The sequence below is a fragment of the Synchiropus splendidus genome, chromosome 17 (assembly GCF_027744825.2).
Source record: "Synchiropus splendidus isolate RoL2022-P1 chromosome 17, RoL_Sspl_1.0, whole genome shotgun sequence".
In the NCBI taxonomy this organism is placed as follows: Eukaryota; Metazoa; Chordata; class Actinopteri; order Syngnathiformes; family Callionymidae; genus Synchiropus; species Synchiropus splendidus.
The window spans coordinates 17560132-17585122 of record NC_071350.1 but is presented as its reverse complement, the minus strand read 5'-3'; the positions used below and the strand labels follow the sequence as shown (position 1 = coordinate 17585122).

Here is a 24991-nt window from a genome sequence, read left to right as displayed (position 1 = left end):
CTAGATAGATAAATCGATAGATATTCATCAACTAAGTAAAATAAATGAAATGACCCCCATGAGTAGAAAATAAATACCTGTTGTGTTGGTGTTTTAGATTTTGGGAGTTGACTGAATGTGAATCAGGCTTTGGCGCTACAAGGAGGCGCCCCTTGGTGGCCAACTGAGGCGGACACTCCTTTAGTCCTGTGTCCTGTGATGGTCAAGAACTGGTTGTTCCAGTGGCACTTTGTGTTGTAAATAGCTGAAGTAAAATGCAGATGCCGTTTTACCTGGGGCTAAAAGAAACCACTTTTGCAAGCTCAGATTTGATATTTTTATGCGACCTCACACCCACTGTCTCCCACGACAGAACCAGTCTGTCGTGCGTGACAACTGGACCGAGAGCAAATATGGTCGTCTACATTAGAGTCGACTGAGGTGCCTTTGTTTCTGATCTCCCTGGTTTCTGTCACTCATACTCCCTCTAGTGGTTCAGATGAGAACTCACTCAGATGGCGCTCTAGAGCTGAGGTGGGATATTACATTTCCCAAGGGGCCACATTACAACAAAACACCGTTTGGGGGGGCCTACGAGCCAAAAGGACAGAATAAGGTCCTAAAGTTAACTTCTATTTTGTGACGATTATGAGACCAGAATTAAATTGGAAAACGTGTAATGACACCATAATGATATATTTTTTTCTTTGTTTTTTTTTTTTTTATATAAAGGTTTTTTTTTCATCTTTACAAGCTAATTTTAGTATTACTAGCTATGTGGGAGGAAGGTTGTAACTAGCTGTTTATTTTTGGAATTAAAATTTCAATGATTAAAAGGAGAAATATATATATTTTGAGATTTCGATTTGACATCTTGAGGGCCCCGTAAGTACAGGCAAAGGGCCACATGTGGCTCCTAGCTTGCAGTTTGGCCAGGTCTGTTCGAGAGTGAGGATTTAAATAAGTGGACTGGATTTATGTTTTTAAACTTTAACTCGCAGGGAGGAGAACCATGGGCACCAGGTTCTTGGTCAAACTTCAACTATAGACACTGCTGCCCTAACTACGGGATCCGCTCTGTTGTGTGTACGTGCGTGAGGATTAAACGTTAGAAACAAGCCTGTTCATTGCTGCTATTTGCCTCACAGCCACGAATGTGCTTTTAATTATTATTATTTATTTATTTATTTATTTATTTATTTATTTTTTGCATAATTACGACTCGACTGAATTTTTAACATGTTGCTCCAGACTCGGATAATTATACAAAAAATGGCTTCAACGTTTTATTTTTTTTATTGCCAAAATTAAACGAACACGCCCTTTACAATGTGAAATCACTGTGCATGTATACGTGGACGGGTGATATAAGTATCAGAAACATATGAATGAAAATTAAATATAAAAATAAATTACAAAAGAAAAATCAAACAGGATGTAAAATAAAATATCCATATTACCGCCAGGGGGTGAATGGCTGGATTCAGGGTCTTGGAGCGCTGCTACTGTGCACGTGCCTCCTGCTGTACGCTGATTGGACGAGGAAGAGGAGCGTCGCTCTGTCGTGTTGACGCTAAGACGGCGTCCTTCTTATGACGCCTTCAAATGTCTGTTTTTCCACGGGGTTTTCTTTTAACTTTAAGATATACGATTAGCGCTATTTAACGCAATGCGTATGAGATGAGTTGCATGTTTACTACACGTCATGTATTCATTGAAATAAACATAGTTAGCTTTGCTACTGCGGGGTGTTGTTTGGAGTCCACAGCGTGCGCTCGAAATTCCGAGCATGCGTGAGGTCCGTGAAGTGCACTCATGTCTGCGCTCTGATGCGAAGTGTCATGCATGTTGGGGAGGAATCGTGAAACCAGTTTGGGGGAGGAGTGACTTTGTAAGGTTGTGCCGAGGCTCGTGTCGGTCTCAGTCGGACTCGGAACCAAGATGGACTTCGTGTTGGCCGGAGTGGCGTCGTGCGGGGCCTGTCTGTTCAGCAACCCGCTGGAGGTGGTGAAGACGCGGATGCAGCTGCAGGGCGAGCTGCGGAGCCGCGGCTCCTACCAGGTCCACTACCGCAACGTCTTCCACGCCTTCTACACCATCGGGAAGGTGGACGGACTGGCCGGCCTGCAGAAGGGCCTGGTCCCCGGACTCATGTACCAGTTCTTCATGAACGGAGTTCGCCTCGGCTCCTACGCGATCATCGAGTCCTCCGGTTACATCAAGACCGACGGGCGGGTCAGTGCGGTCAAGTCCACGCTGGCGGGGGCCGTGGCCGGAGTGGTGGGAGCCGTGATGGGCAGCCCCGTCTACCTGGTCAGTATCAAGCGGGGGGTGGGGACGGTCCTCCCTATAGGTGACTCACGCTGACCCCTGGGTCCCGTGGCTTCTGCTCCTCATTCAGAGGTGGGGACCAGAATGGGATGTTGGGAACCTCCCGAGGCAGCCATTCAGTTAGGGGAAGTCATGTGGTCCAAGTGTGATGTAATAGTTGTCATGTTGGGCTTAAATCTCCAGCTTCAGTTGGACTCGGGTTCCTTAAAATTACCCGCCAATTTCAGGGTCACTGTGACCTGTGACAGTAAACGGGGGAAATATTGAAACAACGCATAACATATCATGGATGTGGACATGAGTCCTGAGGTTGTTTAGGTTGAAAGTAGCAGTTTTTAATGTACGTTTTTGAGTTTGTTTCTGAGGGACCATTTCCACTTTCAAATTTTATGATTTTCACCTCATGTTTTCCACTGCAAATCGATATGGTTTTTAAAGGAACTTATTGAAGTGTGAGGCCCAACACCGGTGCCTTGCTGAGCCTGAGCCAGTGGTTCGTGAAGGGCAGCCAAAGAGACTGAATTAATATTGAGCGTTTCCTGTCACCAGTTTTTGTGTGAACTCCTTGAGTTTCCTGACAAATGTTGACTTTGTCGTCCAAAACAAATCCTGTTGAGTGAATAAAAATATTTTTTACTGATCTAAAACTAATACTACTACACTAAGAAGTGTCATGATGTCAAGGTTTTTACATCATTTTTTCTCATTCTTTAAACTTTGTCGACCTAAAAAGAGTCAAATGAACCTACTTGGTATATTTAAATAAAAACAGGAGCCAGTGTGACTTAAATAGGGTGTGAAATGTGTGGTGAGGTGAGGTAATCTGTCATGGTTCTGATTCCCAGTGAATATTTTGTGGCTTCTTATTCATGGGATTGAATAAGAAGTGGGGTGTGGCTTCACCAGGTCTCATCGAAAACGTCCTTCCTTGCAGGTGAAGACTCACCTCCAGAGTCAGGCCGCCGCCTCCATCGCCGTGGGACACCAGTACAACCACCAGGTAGCCGCAGAGCCTCGTGTGTTCCATCACCTGTCCCCTCCTCCTAACCTCCCCCTCACCCTCCTCCGACACGCCAGGGAACGTTCCACGCGCTGAGAGCCATCTACCGGGAGCACGGCCTGCTGGGACTGTGGCGGGGGTCGGGCGCCGCCGTGCCCAGGGTCAGCGTGGGCTCAGCGACACAGCTCTGCACCTTCTCCTCAGCCAAGGAGCTTGTGATGGACCTGCAGGTCAGATGATGGGATGCTAGGACATCACTCTTGTGTAGGGTGTCACGTTATCTTCACTTAAAAAAGCATCGAGTCTTGTCTGAACAGACGTCACATATTCAATAGTTACTCAGTTACAGTTCAAACATTGGCGACTTGCTGAAAGGCTCTCTTCTTGTCCTGACTCGTGACCTATGGACCGTCTGTTTGTGCAAAGTGAGACTTGCCAATAGGTCGACTGCTGTGGAGGAGCCGGATGAGTCACCTGTGATGTGTCTGTAGGGTCCAGTGCACATGGGTTGGACCCTGCTGAGCAGTTTGAGTCCGATATCTTGCTGAATTTACTGGGATTCGATTGACGTGTCAGTGACTTGTGTGTTCAGTCATGTGTTGCATTTGCAACCTGATTCATGATCCATGAGTCAGATCAGCTTGCTTCCTTCAGGCCTCATTTGATCGAGATGTTCTGACTGGGCGGAGTCAGCCATTTCTCTGTGGTCCAGTGGCTAGATTCGGAAGGACTCCCTTCATATTTCAGACTGATTCGATGGGAATCAAAGCACATGGACTCGGTCAGGACTCGCGACAATCGAATCAGTCCCACTTCTTGTTGTTTCTTGTTGTGAGCTTGATGAACTCCACACTTGAAGTGACCTGATATACCGTGACTCAAACAGGTGTGTGGGACTCACAGTTGAGAACCACTTCCTGTTTGGCACAAACGTTGTCGTACGTGTGTAAACAAGCTTGTTGGTGAGTCGTTTCTAGAAACAGATTCATGACTGGAGGGTTAGTTTTATGGGTCAGTTCACTCATCACATTACTAGGACACGGGTCCTGCTTTGTAGAGCAGGGTGCGGCTGTCGTGCGACTTCAAACACTGTGCAGTTGAACTCGGACACTTCAGGACGTCACTCGATGACTAACGTCATTGAGGCTCTTCATCATGTTGGGAACCAGTCGGACCAGATTTGCCGGCAGGCAGAGTAACTGGCAGCGTTTCATGGTGATAGTTTTGGCGCTGGGTTCTGGTGGAGTCACTGGCACAAAGCAAGGCGCAGCTCTGGAACAGAAACCCGACACCTCCGGGAGGCCCCTCTGTGAGCCAGGCTTACGTAACAGCCATGTGGAGCAGCTGACTGTGGAAGCTTGTGGTGGTCCTCGCTGGCCAGGCGCCAGTCTCTCCCTCGTGCCAGTCTTCTCTGTCATCCTCATCTGGGATTTGCTAGTAATGCTAACTGTTAGCATCCTACTAGTTAGAGACCTTTGAATGACCTATTAAAGTCAGCAGATTAAGACTTGAAACCTTTAGGAAGCAGAAGGGCTGGAAGATCGCTCTCAGTGGCCAGGGAGGAAATGCCATGTTAAAAAAACAAAAGCCAACAGGAAAACAACTATAAAAGGAGAAAATAAAATGATATAAAAAAGAGGGAATATAACTATAATATAAATTATATAAAAAGAGACATAAATTATATTTAAAAAATAGATTAGAAATAAAAAAATATTCACTTAGCAAAAAATTCTTGAGAAGTTGAAAATAGAAATCAGTGGATGGAGAAATTGGCAGGTGATTTTAAGGAACCGGACTCGAGCTGAGGCTGGGGATTTAAGCCTAACATGACAGCGATGGCATCACACCTGGATCACGTGACTTTTCCTAACTAACTCAGGAGGTTCCCCACATCCCATTCTGGTTCCCATCTCTGAATGAGTCACCAACTGTCAGAAGGATGAGTGAACTTGTGGACATGAAGAACACGTGTCTCGTCTGACTGCAGTGTTGTAGATGGAAAACACTGTAGTGTTTAGGTGCTCAAATGTGGTTTGAATGTTTTGATGGTCCACAGTTCATGACTCGATTATGGTCGACAATAAGCTAAATGTATAAGTAAATATAAAATACTTGTTTCTGGACAAATATTTGTTGTTGGTTTACAGCAGGGATCAGCAACAACAAGTGTGTTTAGATGTCAAGGTTTCCTCCACACACACTGATGTGTTTTGACTAGACCTGTGCTCACATGGATTTCCTCCGGTGACTCCGGTTTCCTCCCACCGTCCAGAAACACACTGAGCTGAGAACGTCTTGTTCCCGCAGATGTTTCCGAAGGACAGCTGGCTGGTGGCTCTGAGCGCGGGGATGATCAGCAGCGTCGCCGTGGTGATGGCCATGACGCCCTTCGATGTGGTGAGCACGCGGCTCTACAACCAGCCGGTGGACCAACAGGGAAAGGTCAGTTTCCCGTGCACTCACTTGATTCTGTATCAGTCGTCTCATACAATATACATACATTTACACACAACAATATCAGCCCCGCTCGCTTTATGCCAACATAGATGGAGAATACCATTACCGAGCTAATGCTAACATGCGTGGGTCGGTGAACAAAATTAAATTATTTTGATAGGATTAAAAAACATACACGCTCGTGTTGAGTTGAACGCTGTACGGCAACTCCACAAGCCCACAATACCACAGGACACTTGCACAGCACAGTCAACAACATGATCAGTCTTGTTTTATTTTCAACAAAAGGTTTTTTTTTAATTGTATAAAATAAATAATATTTTCTTCATATTTATTACTTGACTGCTGTTCATCAGTTGTTGCGATCGGTTCTCCTTCTGCTTCAGGGTCTCCTCTACAAGGGATTCACCGACTGCTTCTCCAAGACTCTGAAGAAGGAAGGTTTCCTGGGCGTCTACAAAGGGCTGGGGGCGTCGTACTTCCGGGTCGGACCGCACACCATCCTGTGTCTGTTCTTCTGGGACGAGCTGCGTAAAGTCTACGCCAGGTTAAAGTGAGGAGGAGACGGAGCTGAAGGAGCAGCGTTGGTCCTCCAGAGCAAGGTCACAGAACCAGGACTGAAGCAGCTCTGCTCCCGTTTGTACCTCTTTCATGAATGTCCATCGCTGCAACGTTAGCCGTAACAATATGGCCCCTGTTTGGCCTCTGCAGTGGTCAGTACCACAGATCTAAACCTCAACAACTCCAGGACCAAACTAAAACTTCATTGAACTATGTAGCAGATCGTTTCCATGACAACTGAATGGAGGAATACAATCATCATTGTGGAATTACTGGCCGTAATGTTATGGCTAATTGGTGAAGATTGTTTTATTCAACAGTACTGTTACACAGTAGATGGTACTTAGAAGTACTTGCAGTAGCATCAACAGGTCGGGCCTCTTGAAGGTTGTTTCTCTAGTGAGAAGACCGTTTGTGTTTATCGATATTATCTTCACGTCGCACACATTTGCTGTGTAGTTTCTACACTCCTTTGATGAACCATGAGCCAGAAGGGTTCGGTTTGAATCGGGTGGTTTGTTTAGATGTGATTTAAATGTTGTCCTTTGTTGTGACCAGCAAGGGGCAGCAGAAGGTTCAAGAACAAAATGAAGCGACCACGACATGAAACAAAGGTCACGATTTCAAGGTCTGTATGATTTGAAGTCTTCAGTGCTGAATACTGTACAGTGAGTACAGAAAAACTACCTCGAAGTCAGAGCGGTCGCTACCTCTGCACTGCCTTAATTCAGTCACTCCTGTACCAGAAGAATATCGAATCTATTTTCATTTCTAAAGTTCAGAATTGCTTTAACATTATTGATGCATTGACAAACAGCAATATAAGATGCGTGTTACAAAACTTTTGCCAAAAACAGTATATTTATATCGTTTATTCCCCTTTACTTTCATGGGCGCGATGAAGTTGCATTTGCATAATTACATGCAGAATCTGAAAGCGTATTACAAATAAATGGTATTGTTTGAAGTGTACTATTGTGTTTCGTACACACCAAGTTGATGAAACATGATGGTAAAAATGTGCCAATAGTTGTACAAACACTGAGATTTGTGACACAAACATGATTTTGTAAACATGATGAAGTAGTTTGTGTGACGAAAACATCTATTTAAAAAGATGAGTAAAATATAATTCATCAATTTTAACTAAGTTTCTTTTAAATTGAGCAGAGAATATTGCGGTTTTCTTCTGCTTCTGAGCCATGTTTCTCCCCTAAAACGTCCCCCATGAATTTAACTATTGTTTGGTCTGATGAGACAAAAATGCTTTTTTGATGACTTGATATGCAGATATGTTCAATAAAAGGCTATGTGATCTTCGCTAGTGTGTGTGAGGTGTGTTTACGTCTCTCGCTGAATATGAGTGTACTGTGTGTCGTAGTAATGGTCTGTTTGGCATGCATGCCTTTAAGCCCACTAGGTGGCGCTCTTTGACTTGTAAAGGCGCCGTTTCTCCACTGTGGAACCTCAAGTCACGGGAGAAGAAGCCTTTAATCCCTGATTGGTCCATAGTTGTGCGTGTAACATATAAACATGACCTGTCAGAAACGTAGTGTGTGTAAACATTTGGCGTTTTCCCGCCATGTGTGCCGCCATCTAGTCGCCCTTCAGTTTGGGGCTGGAGCTGAGCACCTGGGCCAGCAGGACACAGCTGAGGCAGGCGGACACGGTGAAGGTCAGCGTGGTCAGTGAGACGCCGCTGTCCTGAATGAGAGTGGAGAGGTCAGCTGACAGGACAGAGGAGCAGGCGTCTGTCTGTACTCACCTGCATGGAGATGAAGGCCTCACCCAGAGACGCCATCCAGGTGAGCAGCACCGACGTGGTGGACAGGTGAGCCGTGTGGCCGATGGTGTGGTTGGCTGCCACCTGCGCCGCCTGCAACACAACACTGGGATGTGAAGAAGAAGAAGAAGATGAGCCGAAGAGTTTCTACCTTGCTGAGGACGATGGCGGCTGAGGTGGACGCCTGTAGCGCTGAGAGGACCTCTGTGGTGGCGAAGGAGCCCAGGAGGAACATGGACCCGCTGAAGACCGACAGGAGGAGCAACCCTGGAGCAAACACAGCACCAGTGTTCTGACCCGTCCAGACACGTGGATGACCTCTGAACTCCCTTGATTGCATCACCACTCAAGCATTCCACTGATAAACCCACATCCGATCAATGCTAACCTGAGAGGGAGCGGCCGCGGAAGTGGAGGATGAGGAAGACCATCAACGCCGTCTGACACACCACGAACAGCCGCTCGCCCCACGCACTGCGGAGGCAAACACAGGCGCTGGTGTCTGGGAGCAGCCTTCGTGCTTAAACAGTGACTGGACCCAAGAACAAACATCTAAGGTCAGCAGGTCTGATCTCTGCTGCTGAATCTACTCCTCTTCAGAACAAGCTCCTTGTTTGTCGTGCCCTTACGTGCGTTCCCTACATCTCCAGAACATTTTTTCCATCCCCATTGAGGAGTGCAAATGTTCAGGAGTTTCTGGAGGAGATGATAGAGGCCAACATGAGTTGCGAGGCACCATGATGGTGAGGAGGAGCAGTGAAGATGACATGAAGAAATTGAGTGTACAATTCAGAGGAAGGAAGATGAGGGAAGCGAAAACACTAAAGTATTTAGAGAGTAATGGACAGAGATGAAAGGAGGCCAAGAAGAAAGTGCAGGCAGGGAGGAGGCGACAGGACATCAAAGTGGTGATCACTACTGCGAGATGAATAGTTGTGACCTTCTAGAAGAAATACACTAACTTAATTGGTGGTACTTGTGCAGAGTACTAGAAATAAAAGCAGTGTTTGATAATAGTTGATCTGGTTTTTAGGGTAACAAGTTTGAGAGTACAAATGTGAGTCAACAACAATACAGTTACTGCAGTAGCAGGAGAGCAAAATAGATTATAGTACTATATTGTGTGAGTGTGTATATATGTACTGTATGACATATAACAGTATTTTAGTATTGTGATATCAGTGAGCATAGTACTTAAAAAAGTAACAATGTAGTTGAAATAGTGACGTTGTAGTATTAAGTACTAGTTGGCAGGTACAATAATAGTAGTAGGAGAAGTAGCAAATACGATGTTACTATATGTTACTAGTCGTGTTGACAGAAACAGAAGTGTAATATTGCACGTCTAGTATTAGTAGGTGTGTTTGTTGTAGTAGAAGCGCTGTATTTATAACAGTAATACTTGGTGGTAACACAGCTGAAGCTGTAATAACAGGTGTCACTGTAGCTACAGGTGTTGATGTGTTAGTTGTGGTGTCAGGACTAGAACGTTTCGGGTCACAGATGAAGAAGAAAGCGGCAGTTCCTCACATGACGGGGAAGTTGCTGGCCACGCCGTAAACCACCGGACATGAGAAGGCGTAAAGCTGCAGCAGCGCCGCGGTCAAACTCAGACCCTCGGCGCTTCCTGTCCACAGGACCTTCAGCAGCTGAGAGAGCTGGGCTGCAGGGAGACGACAGATCAGCGCTCGATTACCAGTCACATGACCGCCACATCGGTTCGATTATTCATGCCTAGTTCAATTGTTTTTGCTTTCAGTACCTTCATTATTGAACAATTGCGATCACATTTCTGTTGCTTGATACTTGTTCTCCGCGCACTTTATCATGCTGAGTATATACATTCATTCATTCAGACTCGATCTAAATGGTTTCTGCGCAGGCGCAGCTGCTGTTGTCATGGCGACAAAGGTCTTCTTGATCCAGCCGGGGACATCAAACTCAATCACTGACGTGTCACAACGCGAATCACTCACCGAAAAGTGCGTCCAACATGATCCAGAAGGAGAAGATCTTCCTCAGGACGAAGACGAGACATGGCGCTGCAGACACGGAGAAGTCAGGCTTTAACACTGGAGCCGCGGCTGCGACGCGGAAACATCTGGACGTGGTTGGACTCACCGTGAAAGTCAAAGTTCACCAGCAGTTTCTCGTAACACTTTTCGGGCATTAAATAAAGCACCAGGAACTGTTTCAAGGAAGACGATGCCATGTTGGGAGTCGAGCCCGGACCGCTGGAATGGGGAGCGAAGTTCTCCCCAAATATTTACGAAACTCCCGAGGACTTCAAAACCACGCCCACATCTGTAGTCCGGAAGTCATCCGTCACTCCGAGCACGACCTGCGTTGCACACCGTCTTCATTTGATGTCAACACACGCACAAAATACCAACTTAACGGGCAGGTTATGCTTCAGAAAAGAGCGCCTAAACTCTTTAGAGGCGTGGCGCATCTAAAGTGCGCGTTTACCGTCACAATAGAAAACATTTGAGTTCAATTAAGCAGCGCCTTTTTAATTATTAAATCGAGGGGGATAAAAATGCAACTCCTGTGTGAAAATAACACAACTGTAAACTTCCTGTTAGCAGATTTTCAAATGGAGATTTCATAGAGATTAATTCGTGAACAGCCTTTGTTGTTTTTATTTAGTTATTGTATTTTTATTTCATTTATTTATTTATTTTTGTCAGCACTTTATTCTAAAACACTTTTCTAGTTGGTGGGCTCCTCACTGACCATGGCAATACATTTGATTCTGATTCTAGAGATGACACTATATATTATAAATGTTGCATCACAAACATCAAAGGGCCAATATGACAAAATAATGTTTTTTTGCTGGCTAATAACTGTCTTCCAAAACAAGGTCTTTGTTCTTCTTTATCTTTATATGCGATGTCATGCTTGTGCTTTGTTTCTCTTGCAACAGTATGTTCTGATCTCTGAGAACAAAGTTGCAGAAGAACCTTGTGAATGCGCATCTGCTCAGCAGCCTCTCTGGAGTTTAATATTCTTATGTGTTTCCTTTTCCTGTATCAACACTTATCGAAGTGTCATCACCAGCTTCTCCTCTCCAAAAGAGGAACAAAGCGGAAAAAAAGCGTGAGGCTGCGAGGTGCGAGGACACTTGACAAGCCGTCGCCCCTCCATCAACATGTCCACCGCAAAGTGCTCCAACTTCATTGCCGTCTCTCTGTACCCTCTGGTCTTCCTCTCCATCGTCTGCAACATCGTGCTCTTCTTCCCTGCCGGTGAGACCAGGTATGTGAAGGAAGGCCTCATCACCGTGGAGGTGAAGTACATGGGTGGGGTGCTCGGCGGCGGCATCGCGGTAAGTGCTGCAGCGCTGAAATGACTGTGTTACACTGCTGTGTTCGGGGCTGACGCCGCACATGTGCCGCTCAGGTCTTCATCGCCGCCCTCTTCATCCACCTGACTGGACCAAACGGATGCTGTGGGAATCGTTTCGGGGTGAGGAGCTCCAGTCCGCGCGCTCAGCAGCCGCACAGAGGCGGAAACATTGGGTTTGCGTGACAAACGGCGTGAAATGTTCCGCATCAGATTCGTAGGCGCAAACTCCCTTCCTTGTTAGGGCGTCGCCACCACGAGAAAGAACTGATCGAACCAGCTGCCATTTTCTAGGACACATCCCAACACACTCAGTTGTGGATTTTGTGTCGAAAAGGCGAGGGTTCAGTCTTTCGCTTTCCAGGTACTCCTTTCCAGATGGGGCACAGATCTAGACAGCCCTTACCCAGAGAGCAGCTGGCACAGGGCCTGATCCAGGCAGATCCAGGTATCTGGCTGCCGGGTTCGGCCCGTTTATTGACTTGATTTTGCTACTCTGGGCCAGATCTGGCGCACATCCGTTTCAGTAAATGGATCTGTAGCGGATGTGACCCAGACCCGGAACAGATCCCAGAGTACAACCAGCCCATATCCAGATCAGGCTTTCAGCTAGGAGGGCGTCCGGGCGTCTGCAAAACATGATAAAATGGACACCCAATTCTTGACCATAGTGGGCATCTGACGGCCAAGCCACGGTCGAGAATCGGGCATCCATTTTTTCATGACACCCAGACGCCCTCCTAGCTGAAAGCCTGAGTCCAGAGTTTGCTATCACAGTACGGTCGTCTGACTAAAGGACCTCAGAGCTGGAACTGGATAAGACAGGCTTAAGTCGTCCTTAACTGACACTTTTAGCACCTGAAATGATTCAGTATGTACTGTCACTTAGACCCAGGGCTTCCCACATCATCCTGTTAATGCACAACAATACCACAAACTGTAATCCAGAAACTGACGTACCATTCGCAGATGTTCATGTCCGTTGCGTTCGCCGGCCTGGGATTGGCTGGCGGCATCTACAGCTTCATTGTGGCGGCAGTCGGAGTGTACAACGGGCCTCTGTGCCAGCAAGCCAACGGCGAGTGGACCTCCCCGTTCACACAGAGGTGCGCCAGTCTCCGTTCATCTAATCCAGGCAACTTCAATCCTGCGCTTCTTCTCGTCCAGCGAGGGGCAGTACCTGAGAGACCACAGCGTGTGGGACACCTGCGTGAAGCCGCGCGGCATCGTGCAGTTCAACCTGGGCTTGTTCATCACCCTGATGGTCATCAGCGGTCTGCAGTGTCTGCTCTGCGCCAGTCAGGTGATCAACGGGCTCATCGGCTGCGTGTGTGGCGCCGGCACGGAGAAAAAGGTGAGACGTCACGTCAGTACCCCAGCTTTTTCTCAAGGTTAAAAACTTCTCTCACCATTTTCAGCCGATTGCATGAAGCCAGACTGCGAGGTGCAAACAGGCGCCATCTGTTGGCGGGTTGGTGTAAACGCTCGAAGTATTCTGGATGCAGGAAGAAGTGCAGTCTTTACTCATAATTCCATTCACAGAAAAAAAAAGATTTCATTTTGCAGCTTCATTCAGAACAACTGACGCATTTGTGAAATAAAGTTTATGTGGCAGGACTTTCCTGATCTGCTCCGTGTTTTTTGGTCCACATTATCAGCCGCTGCAACTTGTGAAAACAAACTTGTCTAGTCGGATGTAAACAAAAAATAAATAAAAAAGCAAAAAACAAGTGTAACTGGTGAAACACAAACACAGTTCTGAACTGAAGTCTTTTCGGCTGTGCTCTGGTGATAGGCACACAGGATATGAGTTTGGGTTTTTTGGTTCCTGTTAACACAAATTATTAACAACGGAAGGTGGGGCTGACACAGCAAGACAAAAAAAGCATTCAAGACAGAAGAAATGCATCTATTTGTCACAGCTCATTCATTCATTATGGCTACAGATCTCTTTTTTTTATTGCTGCCAGCCATTTTGTGTTTCATTTTATGCCTTTCATGTTTTACTTTTTACGGAAGAACCATGCTAATGCTAACCAGCTAGCCCACCTCTGAGACACTTGAGCCAGTCATAGTGAATTATGCGCGGTGTAGTATAAATTCAAATTCAAGCTTTCGAATTTGATCCTAAACAGAATAAACATGTTCCTTTACAGTGTGACTCAAAAATATCCTCCATGTTTCCCAGCCTTTGCTTCCGTCGGCTGGGTTGGGACATCAAGCGTTTGGGGTTGTAAAGCACTGTTTTGGTCGGTAGCTTGTAACAACACTTTATAGCGCGAGGAAAGTCCAGTCGCCCGACATGCCTCTCATTCTTAAATGATGCTACCGCGCCCAGCCGTAAACCGGCTTTAACTCCGCTTGACTCTCTCCCTTTCACCTTCATTTAGAGATTTACCCGCGTAAAATAACTGAACAATAAGCCAGAATAGAAAAAGAGATGAAAAGAAAAGCACGTTGTTTCAGATGAAACATTTGCAGATGATTTCACTTCTGGTTCTCCTCAGTGATTCAGACAGAGGCATAAAACCCACTGCATTAAGTATAAGTTAGTGAGGATTAAAGCTCCATTGTGGTTCTGTTCACACCAGTCAGACACCAAGAATAGAATTCCCAGCTTTTGGTGGAGGCCTGTCTGGTCATCTGCAGCAAACTAGTGTGATTATAGTGCCATTGAGCAACACTCGACACCCACAAAGGGACGGTTGGGTGTGGGAACTTCAACTGAACCTTTGTGTCTAAGGAACAAGTCAGGACAAATGAGCATGTTGTGATAGCGCCCACACTTTTCTAATGACAGATCCACTGTGTTGAGTAAACTAGGTTTTGCATGGAGGACATTCAAGATGGTTCACTCCAGAGCATGGTGGTCACATGACCCAAACCAGATGGCCAGTCAGAAGGGTCAGCGAAACTTAGCGTTATGACTGTCAATATCCCTCACAGAAGGCTGGACTGGCCCACCGGCAGAAGTTGACATGCACACGTAGTGAATGTAAACATTAGGGGAGTGACCGGCTTCTGCGGTTATCCAGGGGTGCGATTCGTTTTGGAAGCAGAAAACATGCAGGTACAGTTGGGATAGAGAAGAGAGGGTGTGAGAGGAAGAGCTAGCAGGGTGTTTGTATAGCTAGCTCCAGCAGACAGAACGTCTTCATTGACCCTCGGCCACCTCTGGAGTCCAGAAGGTTTTAGGCTGACCATCAAGAGTCAACTCCTCCAGCTACACCAGGGCTTCTCAGTGTGACCTCAATGTGACCTCACGGAGCATACTTTTTTGCACTACTAGAATAAAGTGTAAATGCACAGACGCACACAAAGGCAAGACTGTCAGGTCACATGACCAACATTTTTGGATGGTTAAAACAGGAAGTGCTCCCTAAACTTCTTCTTTTCTTGCCTGTTCAATCGTCACTTCAACACCAATCCTCCCAAACAAAAGGAGGTGCGACAGGCATTACTAGACGAGCACTGAGCCTCAAACACTAGGGAGTGCTACAGAGAAGTGCGCATTATCCTTATCACCTGGGTCCGGGGCAGCAGACTTGAACTATGGAAACTCCCTTCACCACGTTCACTCCTGTTTCCATGGCAACCGCCCAACAGCAAACAACATAATCGACTCAGGAGTTAGTCAGTTTCTGTGAGGCTGATAAACTCCAGAGCATCCGGTTAGAAAAAGTTATAAATAAAAAAAAAGTTGCCCATCCCTGATAAGAGAGTCACACAGCCGCCCTCCCACCTCCCCCGCACACACCCACACTGAGCGAGCTCGTCCCGCCTGCTCTTTCTCTCTGACTTGAAGAGGAAGCTCCACCGAGGAGCAGAGAAACCAGAAAGAGGAATCACAGCGTCGGGACAGCATGTGTACAGGAAAGTGCTCCCGGTGCGTCGCGGTGACACTCTACCCTCTGGCCGTCATTTCCATCATCTGCAACATCGTGCTGTTCTTCCCCAACGGCGAGATCAAGTACGCGCAGGATGGGCACATCACCGAGGAGGTGAAGTACATGGGGGGGCTGGTCGGCGGGGGGATCATGGTGAGTGCCCCTACCACGCCACACCTCGGCCGCATCGGAGCGCCCCTCTGACCTGGACCCCTCTCTGACTCCAGGTGCTGATCCCAGCGCTGCACATTCACTTGACGGGCTCTCAGGGCTGCTGCGGAAACCGCTGCGGGGTGAGTCAGACCCACAGCAACCACACACTCCTCGTGTAACGTTCCTGAAACTTAACCTCCTGGTTAATGATTGATTTTAATGGCGGTTCGCGATTAACCTGCCATTTGAAGATCAATAGTAGAGTCTATCCCTCACAGCCTCCGGGGGGCAGGCAAGAGCAAAGCCCTTGAACCACGTTCAAACGTTCGGCACGGCTTCATTACTGGTTGAGGGATTGACATTGTTTTACCGCCTTGTTGGCAAAACAACTGGAACTGTGAGGAATGGGTTTCAATGGCAGTGAAGTCCAGGGAACATGAGGTCGGGGACAGACTTCACCCTGGGTAGAGTGAGCAGGGACATGACAGCCACGACAGTTGAAATGCTAGAAATCTAATTCAGAGGCAAAATAAATGTAGTAGTAAATGAGCTGCTTGGTGGAGGTCTGCGGCTTCAGAGTGCTTCTCTTGTTTGGAGTTAATCTGAATGTAAATCTGAATCCTTTCCATTCTGCCCAATTAATTTGGTCATTTGAGTATATATATGCATATATATACCAAATTCATTCAAATTGAAAAATGTGGCTTCTTGTGGCAAATATTCTTATACCACTAAAGTGCGATTAATTGAGATTGAGATTTGCAATTTTGAAATTCCCCCCAAAAATGCATGTTGTTGCTGTTGTTCATATAAATCATAATCTGTTTAAAAAAACAAACAAAAAAACATTTGTCAGCTGCGGTCGCTGAGCACCACCTTCTCTCCAGCTCAGTGTGGATGAGATGAGTCAGCCGGGCGAGGCGGCTGCCAGGAAATGAACGCACCTCTGTTTCCTATCAAAGCCATTTGCTGTTCATCTTCCCCTGCACTGAGTGCTGTGGGAAATTTATCAATAATAACGTTTGGATTTGATGCTCTGGGATCAGAACGACTGCATCGACAGACAGTTTTGTTAAGTTGACACCGAGTCCTCATTAATCCAGGAGGTTGAGTCAATAACATATAACAGACACAACAATCTCCTTTCTGAGGTCGAGTTTGGGAATTAAATCAGGCTTTTTAAAATGACATTTTTGATCCCATTGTATTCCACATAAGGAACTGTACATGTCCAGCACTTAACCATGAACAGTGTGAGTCAAATATTTTAAGAATAAAAACATTGAAATAACACGATAACAAATAGTGCAGTCATCATAAATTTTAGTTTAATTTTTTTTTTACTTCTGAATTTTATTTTAATCATCATATATTTATTAAAGCCAGAGTTTTGAGACTTTTCATGCATATTAAATTTAGATTTATTATTTCTTACATATTTAATGTTGACAAGAATTTTTGCTTTATTGAAGTCAATAATTTCTGTTGACTTTAAGTGATTTGCCATATGAATTAATAAACTATTGTGGAAAGACTGGAGAGAAATTGAGGAAAAACTAGGGAAAAATAAATGTTTACGATTAAATAGATTTCCATTTTATTTTCCCTTGTTTATTTTCGTATTAATCATTTAGCGACTCCCCTCATCATTGCATTCATTTTATAGTTAGAAACTTTATTAGGCAATGTTTTTGACATTCTGTTGTATGAATTCAAATACTTAGTGCCGCGTCTCTGAAAATTCAATATTCCCTCGGTGTAATTGAATTATGCAGGCATCTGTGGTGCCATGCTTGTTGAATGAAGTCATGAACTCATCGTTCGTCATGCGGCCTAGAGAACGCCATGTCTGTCCGCGTCAGGTTCCTGTCTTTGTTTTTACGACGCGTCAACAGAAAGGCTCACGTTCCAACAAGCATCAGACGCAGGTGACCTGCTGACATCACATGCCGTCACCGAGTGGCGAGAGCAAAAGAATGCTGGCAAATGAGTGAGCGCTGGTTCCTCCTTAGACTCACAGACGGCTCATTGATCCAGCCTCAGGGAGCACGGTAAACACTGGAGCTACTGACCTGCTCACCACATCAGAACAAGACGGAACTTCTTACTGAATGATGGTTCTTTCAGAAGCACAGGAGGAAACTAATAAATCCAGTGAAACTCCTCCTGCTTCTCACTGCGCACATGCTCATCACTATATTTGTTTTTATGCCATCATCATCACGGACCCTTCTCTGGTCCACTTGGAAACACAAACAACAAAAGTGAGATGCAAAGTTCTGGCCCATTTTTGTGGCGGTAGAGCCATGATACTATGATTCGCTAGATCCAGGAAACATGTTTCTAGAAGTGCAACGATAAAGTGAAATAGCATCAGCCTCACATCAGCTCTTGGTGGAGAAGGTGGTGCCACAAAGTCGAGCAGCTAGGTGGCTATTCCCTGTCTGCCTTTAAACACAGTTTGAAACGGATGAACAGGAAGCTAAGGCCAAGAACGATCGGATTTTGGGGTTAAACAGTGGCTGTTTGAGACGGCGAGTGAGAAGTGCCAGAGTATATGTGGTAGCTTTGTGCCGCTATCAAAAGTGGTGCCGAAGATGTTTAATCTGAACAACAGAAAGCCATGAATGAGGGGAGCAGCTTCGGTCAAGGCCACTACCTTAACAACATGGTATGAAATTCTGCGTTTCATGATTGAAAGATGAAAGCCATTTTTAAAAAATGGCTGCCGAGCCTCATTACAATCGAACAATTAGTGGTCCTCAGGGTAAAGGCACAAACGTTCCTGACAATTAAATATTTAGAAATGTCAGATAATATAATAATAATAAAATATCTGGATGAGAAACAACAGAGTTAATATAGAATTCTTAATGTGAATTAAAACTATGTTGATAGCAGAGGAAAATGATGTGACTGAAGTTAGATTTTTCAAAAACAATTGCAAAGAAATACACACAGAAAAATAGAATATACATTTTTAATCCCTGTCAGAAGGTTGGCGCTCTCTGAGTGCTTTTATAATAACTCCTTCATGCCTCACAGCGAAGCAGACAGTGAAAGCCACATAACAGCAGAAAATTGTTCAGCCAAAGCTTTCTGCCCACAAAATGTGTTTTCCCATAAAGTTTTCTCATAAATGGCTGCATTAATAGGCTTTCGATTGCTGTGTTTTGAGGATAGAAATCAATTTCAACTGACCAGAACCGGTGCTCTTGTCTCTCTCAGATGTTCCTGTCCATCCTGTTTGCCGCTGTTGGGGTCGTGGGCGCCCTCTACAGTCTGGCTGTGGCAGCCGTGGCTCTTCAAAACGGGCCCCTCTGCAAGGCTTTTTTCATCTGGAACACACCCTTCAAAGACAAGTGAGACCGAACCCAAGTGAGTTGTGTGATGACGCCATCAGGTTCTGACGTGACGCTGGGTGTCTGCAGAGACGCCAAGTACCTGACCGATGACGACAAGTGGGTGGTGTGCACCGAACCCAAGAACATCGTCAGCTTCCACATCGGTCTGTTCGCCACGCTGGTCGCCACCAGCTGCCTGCAGCTCATCCTCTGCGCCGTCCAGATGATCAACGGCCTCTTCGGCTGCTTGTGCGGAACCTGCAGCAAGAAAGGAGTCATCTGAGCTTCAGGCCAAGACGGGAAATCACGTCCGACATTTCAGTCTTACCTCCAGGTCGAACAGTCGCCCCCTGTCGGACAAGCTGGTAGTGGGCACCCGCTTCAGCATAAACGCTCACACCTCTACAGCCGCTCACTTTCACCGCCTAAAGCTCATCTGTTATCGAGAACACGTATGATGTAAAAGCTGACGCATTAAATCGCTGTTAACTGCGGACTGTTTTATATTGTTTGAACGACAATAAAGTCCTTTAGTGTGTCGCACCTGGACGTCACTGCTGGAACAAAAAAGGGCAATTTTGAGAAATAGTTATTGAAAAATTGGATATTTTCTTTTTTTTTTTTTGCCAAAGCCAAAACTGTAAAACTCAAATCCTGCCATTCATATAAGAAGTGCTGATATTACTTTTTTTAAAAGCACATTTGAATCAGTGAAGTACTTGCAAAACAGTATATTCACTTAAAATAGCTATATATTCTAATGTGTTGCACAAAAATTCCATGCATCTAAAGTAAACAAAAATAAATTTCCAATGATTGAATTTTAACATTTTAGAGGCAAAATATGGTGCTTTCGGAGACACTATTGATCCCAATAATATCATAAATTGAAGTGGAATATTGATGCGCTTTGTTACAATTATAAACATGATATAATCTAAATAACGAATACATCCAGAGACAACTCGTTCTTTTATATCATTAAATAATTTTCAAATTTTGGGAAGAATAACGACGCTCTATTCTATTTATGTAAAACAAAAAGGCTTCTACATTATATATTGAATGGTCACTAACCCTTTCACTGCGTCATATATCGTCCACAAGTTTATATATTTATATATTTTTGTTATTTATTTATTATAATAAAAGCATGTCACAAATAATTAAATGTGTATTATGATTATTTTAATAATTATGGTATTTTTTTATATATGAAAACTGTCCAAAAGAGAGTACTGAACATTTAATTAATTCTCAAAGCTTTCTTTTTCCTAGGTGTAAAACAGAATTTAATCCAAATATTAAATCGTTGCTGTTCAATAAACACACCACCTTAACATGAAAAACAAAAAACACAGTGACCTTTTTCAACGACACATTTAATGTTTGTACAACGCACATCATGGTCGCGACATTTCATATTTACAGCCTTCTAAAATGATTTTTTTTTTTCATATTAAAAAGGAGTGTAAAAGGAGTTGGTGTTTTGCAGCACGAAAACAGATGGTTGGCACATTAGAGGAGAAACAAGGCAAAACACTGGTGTCTGAAAACTGCAGAGTGACCCTGCACATAAGGAGTGAGGACAGGTGAAGGAAGAGGGAAAGAAGACTGCAAAGCTATTTTAGCAGAAGCTTGGCTCCCTGCTGGAGTGTTTATCTTGAGGTAGGCAGAAAATATAACACGCTTAAAATACTTTCCTCTTCACAATAAAATAGTTTCAAGTTAAAAAAATGTGAAACCCTCAGTACATTGTACCTCCCAGTGCTGAGATGCTGCTACCTTCAACTCTCCCACTGCTTCATCATGAGCTTGCGGCTGGCCTCGTAGCCCAGGAAGAGTGCTCCGTTGGCAGGGAACGTGCGGACCATGGTGGGGGTGAGGCCCGAGTAGAGCGCTCGGACGCCTGCGCAGGACAAAAACAAGCAGCCTGGTGACCTCACAGACCGGGTTTTGTTTCTGCACCGGCATGGAGAGACCAATAACGGAAGACAGCTTTTCACTGAAGTTCCATTTACCTTCAGTGCGTGCGATGGTCATGAAGGTTTTGAAAAAGCCACTCTGGCGTCCAGTCATGGACATGACCTGGATTCGGGATTTGACACAGTCCATGGGGTAGACCACCAGCCAGAGACAAGCCCCGCCGAAGCCGCCGCTGAAGACGATGGGAGCCACGCCTGCAACATCCTGGAGGGTTAGAACTGGCGTCCAGAACCAGACGGCGAAAGCACGTTACCGATGTCGTCCTTGCTGCACTTCATGTACTCGGCGAAGGTTGTGCGACTCAGCTCATAGGCACCGAAGAAGCAGAAGTAACCGGGGACCTCTCTGGCGATGGTGGTGGTCAGACCCTGGAAGAAGCCCTGCGGACCCTCGTTCCTCATGATGGACTTGACCACAGACCACACGGAGCTGTGGAAGCAGAGAGAGTCAATGTTAAAAAAAAAACGAAGAGGACCCCAGTCTGGCTGTGGAAGACACATTAATGAGCAGTTTGAACTTATGAGCCTTTTTAACCCCCTAATTTCCACGCAGTGTTCACATCCACTGTCGTTTGTAACGTCAGGGACCCATCTAGTGGTCAAATGGAGTAATGGCGTCTGACAGACCTCAGCGTCAGCCTTTCTCTCCCAAATCCCGTTATATATTTGGTAAATTAAACACAAACACCTAACGTCTCAGAAGAAGTTGCAACCCCCGGGTCACTGCTGTGCGGGGAGACAAAGAAACTACAATTTTTCAGCTTAGGGATCCTTTATCTTGGAAAGGGACAAAAAATATTGTACATTTCCAATCACTTAGTATATTTTGATTTCTGTAACTAATTTTTTATTGTGTTCCTTTCACCCTTAATTTATGCATCTATTTCCATCCCCTTGCTATTAATGATTACATTTAAATTCAAACTAAATTGGACTATATGTCCCACAAAAATAATTAAAATATATTGAATACCTTACAATAAAGCACCTTTTTAATCACTGTTACAGGTTGCATTACCAAGATTTTCACAACTTTAAAAGATCCACTGTCATTGATTTATATTAAGAACCTTTAACTCAAATGTATATGAAAAAAAAAATCAAATAACATTTTTTAAGAAGGCAATGTAAGCAAAATTACACTTTTCTTATTTCCTTCTTGCTTTGTGATATTTTAAACACAAATTTTAAGTTATAGTTTTCCTCTTTCCGTCTGGCTTGACAGCCCCTCACAGCAGTCACAGTTCGCAATGAGGTTCTACACGGCTAAATGTTCTAGTCAGGACATCAGGAGTCGCAGACATCCATTTTTGTGCGCTCATACTTCATTCGTGATCGAGCCCGTCTGATCGAGAGTCACTTCTCATTCCATTGACTCTTACTTCTGTCGCGCCTCAATCTTGCCGGACGCCTCCATCTCATACATGGCCTGCAGCCGACACTTGACCAGCTCGGTTGGACAGAGGACCAGTGAGGAGAAGATTGAAGCCACAGAGCCGGCGCACGCTTTGTGCATGTCACTGAACAAAAAAAAAAACCAAGCCACCAATCACAAATACAGATTCATATTTAACCAAAAACATGGCATCTGCCCCAAATAGAAACATATATGTCGGTTTAACCTATAGACAAGCAGCTGAAGAAGTTGAAAAGTTGACCCAAAAAAAAACTGGCTGCAAGAGGATTTGCCTCCGAACTCCTCCCCCACCTGAGCACCGCGTCACTCTGGAGTCCGGCCATCAAGCGGATGACCTGCTGGCAGAAGCCGTAGCTCATGAAGAGCACAGAGTTCTCGGCTATGTTGGCCATCAGCGCTGGTGTGGTCCCCTGGTAGAGTCCCCGCAGCCCCACCTGTCTGTAGGTGGAGGTGATGCAGTGGACGAAGCCTCGGTACATCTTTGGAAAAGTCTGCATCTTGACCTTGGCCGTGTCCAGCGGCTGACCGCTGAACACACAAGCCGCACCGCCTGAGACGAGACAGAGAACAACATCAGACCACACACGCCGGCTGGCTGGATGGAAGGATGGAGGCTTGTTTGTGGGTTGGGAGATAAGATCAGAGCTCAGCACACACGGCTGCACGCAGCAGAATGATGTGGACACAAAGGCAAATGAGGCGGAAAAAGAGGCGAGTCATCAAAACTATCTCAGAACCACTTGCATCATGGGCTCTGTTTCTATCAAACATTTACCACCAACACACATTAGTTTTCAACCTAAAAAAAATAAAACTTTCAGCTCAATATATTGGAGAAGCTCACTGCTGCCAGAAAGAGTACAATGTTAACTCACAAGTACAGAAATGAAAAGGGGGTTTGGCCGCAAAAAAACATTTTTGTCACGTCATCAATCGTCTCTTGCATGTTCAAACATTCGAGGTGAGGAAACATGACTGCAGCTGGAGGTCAGATGAGCTTGTTTGAGTGGAACTGATGCAGACAGAGGAGCACACAGAATCGCTGAGTAATGCCTCCTGAACAGATAACAGTGTCGATCCACGTCTAAATTACCTATTGCTCCTGACGACAGGTCGATGAAAGCTTGGACCGCTGGGTGAGGAGCCATGACACCCAAAATTGTGGTTTAACTACCTGGAAAATAGGCACAAAAAACATCTTTTTTTTTTGTCTTTGAATAGACAGTGAATGCAACTTATGAGGCAGGATATCTGACAGGCAGCAACAGCTGAGTAATAAAGGTCACGACAATAAAACCTGTTCTACTCTTTGACCCCTAACGCTTTTTGTTTCTACTGTAAGTGTTACAACATTCATGCTGTCGCAAATGTTTTCAGCGTGTTACGTTTGAATTATACATTATACATTATATTCACTTTTCATTCATTCAATCATTAATTTTAATAATTGTTTAGATTAAGGAAAATAACTTGAAAAGTTTTGATTTTTTTAACTCATGTAAAGCCTCAAAATGTCAAGAGGAAATTAACAAAACACGACTGCGAGGTGTTAAAAAGCAAACTAACGTCGAAGTTTGAATGGATTAAACGATAGGTTCATTCAGTGTTTTCTAGTGAGTAATACAGCAGATAATTCTCCTTATTTCAAGGCTCAGATTTAACCATCTAAAGTGCATTCTTTTAAGAAGTGTTTCTCGATTATATTACTTTGAAAAGACAAATATCAAAAGACTGCTACACTCAAGGGCGCAGAAAAGTTTTCTAAAAGTATGAAACAAGAGCGAGTCTGCAATACGTTTTTTAAACAGTACACATATATTAAAGACAAAGGTGCAACATGTTGTCTTTTTTCGCAGTGAAAAAGTGGTGTACCTTGTTGGACCTTCACTTGAAGCATCAACGTGTAGCTGCTGCTGCTGCTGACGTCCTGCTAACCGGCTGCGTGCTAACTGCAGCTAACAACGATGGCCGCATACTAAATTCACTCAGCCGGGTTTATCGCCACATTTATCTCATTTGCGACATCCAGCCGCCGGGAACTCACTCGATGGATGGATCGGTTCCAAGCGATGTTGTCCTCACAGAAATTTCTGGAATTCACGATATCAATTGGAACTACAAGTATCACCAGAGATCTCACTCTGCAGCGAGTACCACGACCGTTTCTATAGCAACTAAACCATGTCACAGATTACATCTTAATGGCTGCAGTTTTTATTAATATACATCGAGTTCCTATAGCATAGTTACAAATAACTGTCATTTTCATTAAAAAAAAAGTACAATTTCTGCTAAGACGAATATCTATATTAGATATTTTCCAGAAGAGCGTGGACATCCACAGAGAAGATCTTTGATGGGCGAGCTGACGTCACAGCTTCCGGTCTTGCATCTTGTTCTCCGGTTACACACAAAAAAACAGGTTTTATAGTAACAGCGCCTCCCTCTGGTGCCTAACTCATACCCAAAATGAATCCGCCGTTTTTGAGAATTTATAGCAAGACACTTAAAAAAAGTGCTATGACCTTTAGTAGTCGCACAGTTGGGGACATGGATTTATGGTTAAAAATGGACAATGATTGTTGCAATATTGATTCACATCTGACTTAAATTTCAACTGTCAGAGGAACTAGAGTTTAGGATTAAATACATGGATCCTGGCACCACTAAGCTGATCCCTAAAAACTCAGACCTGGTAAGGATTATAACCGTCTAGACCAAGAAAACACGGATTTACTATCTC

At 44.8% G+C, this 24991-nt stretch overlaps 5 protein-coding genes across 6 annotated transcripts; 3 read left to right on the top strand and 2 right to left on the bottom strand.

Moving 5' to 3' along the window:
- The first annotated feature begins 1618 nt into the window (after positions 1 to 1618).
- On the top strand, positions 1619 to 7640 carry slc25a35 (solute carrier family 25 member 35). Its single transcript, XM_053847682.1, has 5 exons — positions 1619 to 2292; positions 3245 to 3310; positions 3388 to 3540; positions 5621 to 5755; positions 6157 to 7640. Exons 1-5 carry the CDS (start codon positions 1921 to 1923, stop codon positions 6325 to 6327), a joined length of 897 nt encoding a protein of 298 aa, XP_053703657.1. The 5' UTR covers positions 1619 to 1920; the 3' UTR covers positions 6328 to 7640.
- LOC128748726 (mannose-P-dolichol utilization defect 1 protein-like) lies at positions 6119 to 11341 on the bottom strand. Its single transcript, XM_053847683.1, has 7 exons — positions 10236 to 11341; positions 10091 to 10156; positions 9645 to 9777; positions 8503 to 8588; positions 8266 to 8381; positions 8097 to 8207; positions 6119 to 8035 (listed from the first exon to the last, which is right to left on the bottom strand). The coding sequence occupies exons 1-7, from the start codon at positions 10324 to 10326 to the stop codon at positions 7928 to 7930; spliced, it is 711 nt and encodes a 236-aa protein (XP_053703658.1). The 5' UTR covers positions 10327 to 11341; the 3' UTR covers positions 6119 to 7927.
- Positions 11050 to 13213, top strand: LOC128748727 (transmembrane 4 L6 family member 4-like). Its single transcript, XM_053847684.1, has 5 exons — positions 11050 to 11445; positions 11520 to 11585; positions 12432 to 12568; positions 12630 to 12816; positions 12881 to 13213. The coding sequence occupies exons 1-5, from the start codon at positions 11269 to 11271 to the stop codon at positions 12890 to 12892; spliced, it is 579 nt and encodes a 192-aa protein (XP_053703659.1). The 5' UTR covers positions 11050 to 11268; the 3' UTR covers positions 12893 to 13213.
- A 2025-nt stretch (positions 13214 to 15238) lies between these two features.
- tm4sf21a (transmembrane 4 L six family member 21a) lies at positions 15239 to 19900 on the top strand. The gene is made up of 4 exons (XM_053847291.1): positions 15239 to 15502; positions 15577 to 15642; positions 18731 to 18864; positions 18934 to 19900. The coding sequence occupies exons 1-4, from the start codon at positions 15326 to 15328 to the stop codon at positions 19127 to 19129; spliced, it is 573 nt and encodes a 190-aa protein (XP_053703266.1). The 5' UTR covers positions 15239 to 15325; the 3' UTR covers positions 19130 to 19900.
- A 349-nt stretch (positions 19901 to 20249) lies between these two features.
- On the bottom strand, positions 20250 to 24364 carry slc25a15b (solute carrier family 25 member 15b). 2 transcript variants are annotated; one of them, XM_053847592.1, is made up of 7 exons: positions 24121 to 24364; positions 23342 to 23422; positions 22540 to 22798; positions 22214 to 22351; positions 21086 to 21261; positions 20868 to 21026; positions 20250 to 20755 (listed from the first exon to the last, which is right to left on the bottom strand). In XM_053847592.1, the coding sequence occupies exons 2-7, from the start codon at positions 23394 to 23396 to the stop codon at positions 20634 to 20636; spliced, it is 909 nt and encodes a 302-aa protein (XP_053703567.1). In that variant the 5' UTR covers positions 23397 to 23422; positions 24121 to 24364; the 3' UTR covers positions 20250 to 20633. The 2 variants fall into 2 exon arrangements, with proteins under 2 accessions (XP_053703567.1, XP_053703569.1); XM_053847594.1 differs by having other exon boundaries at positions 24293 to 24335.
- Positions 24365 to 24991: the final 627 nt, after the last annotated feature.

Coding starts and splice junctions, on each gene's coding strand:
- slc25a35 (XM_053847682.1), top strand. CDS start 1,921: ATGGACTTCGTGTTGGCCGGAGTGGCGTCGTGCGGGGCCTGTCTGTTC. Junction 2,293..3,244: donor TGGGCAGCCCCGTCTACCTG/GTCAGTATCAAG, acceptor CCTTCCTTGCAG/GTGAAGACTCACCTCCAGAG. Junction 3,541..5,620: donor AGCTTGTGATGGACCTGCAG/GTCAGATGATGG, acceptor TTGTTCCCGCAG/ATGTTTCCGAAGGACAGCTG.
- tm4sf21a (XM_053847291.1), top strand. CDS start 15,326: ATGTGTACAGGAAAGTGCTCCCGGTGCGTCGCGGTGACACTCTACCCT. Junction 15,503..15,576: donor TGGTCGGCGGGGGGATCATG/GTGAGTGCCCCT, acceptor CTCTGACTCCAG/GTGCTGATCCCAGCGCTGCA. Junction 18,865..18,933: donor AACACACCCTTCAAAGACAA/GTGAGACCGAAC, acceptor GGGTGTCTGCAG/AGACGCCAAGTACCTGACCG.
- slc25a15b (XM_053847592.1), bottom strand. CDS start 23,396: ATGGCTCCTCACCCAGCGGTCCAAGCTTTCATCGACCTGTCGTCAGGA. Junction 22,799..23,341: donor CCTGTCGTCAGGAGCAATAG/GTAATTTAGACG, acceptor GTCTCGTCTCAG/GCGGTGCGGCTTGTGTGTTC. Junction 21,027..21,085: donor GTGCAGCAAGGACGACATCG/GTAACGTGCTTT, acceptor AGGATGTTGCAG/GCGTGGCTCCCATCGTCTTC.
- LOC128748727 (XM_053847684.1), top strand. CDS start 11,269: ATGTCCACCGCAAAGTGCTCCAACTTCATTGCCGTCTCTCTGTACCCT. Junction 11,446..11,519: donor TGCTCGGCGGCGGCATCGCG/GTAAGTGCTGCA, acceptor TGTGCCGCTCAG/GTCTTCATCGCCGCCCTCTT. Junction 12,569..12,629: donor ACCTCCCCGTTCACACAGAG/GTGCGCCAGTCT, acceptor CTTCTCGTCCAG/CGAGGGGCAGTACCTGAGAG.
- LOC128748726 (XM_053847683.1), bottom strand. CDS start 10,326: ATGGCATCGTCTTCCTTGAAACAGTTCCTGGTGCTTTATTTAATGCCC. Junction 8,382..8,502: donor CCGCGGCCGCTCCCTCTCAG/GTTAGCATTGAT, acceptor TGTTTGCTCCAG/GGTTGCTCCTCCTGTCGGTC. Junction 8,036..8,096: donor AGGCCTTCATCTCCATGCAG/GTGAGTACAGAC, acceptor ACTCTCATTCAG/GACAGCGGCGTCTCACTGAC.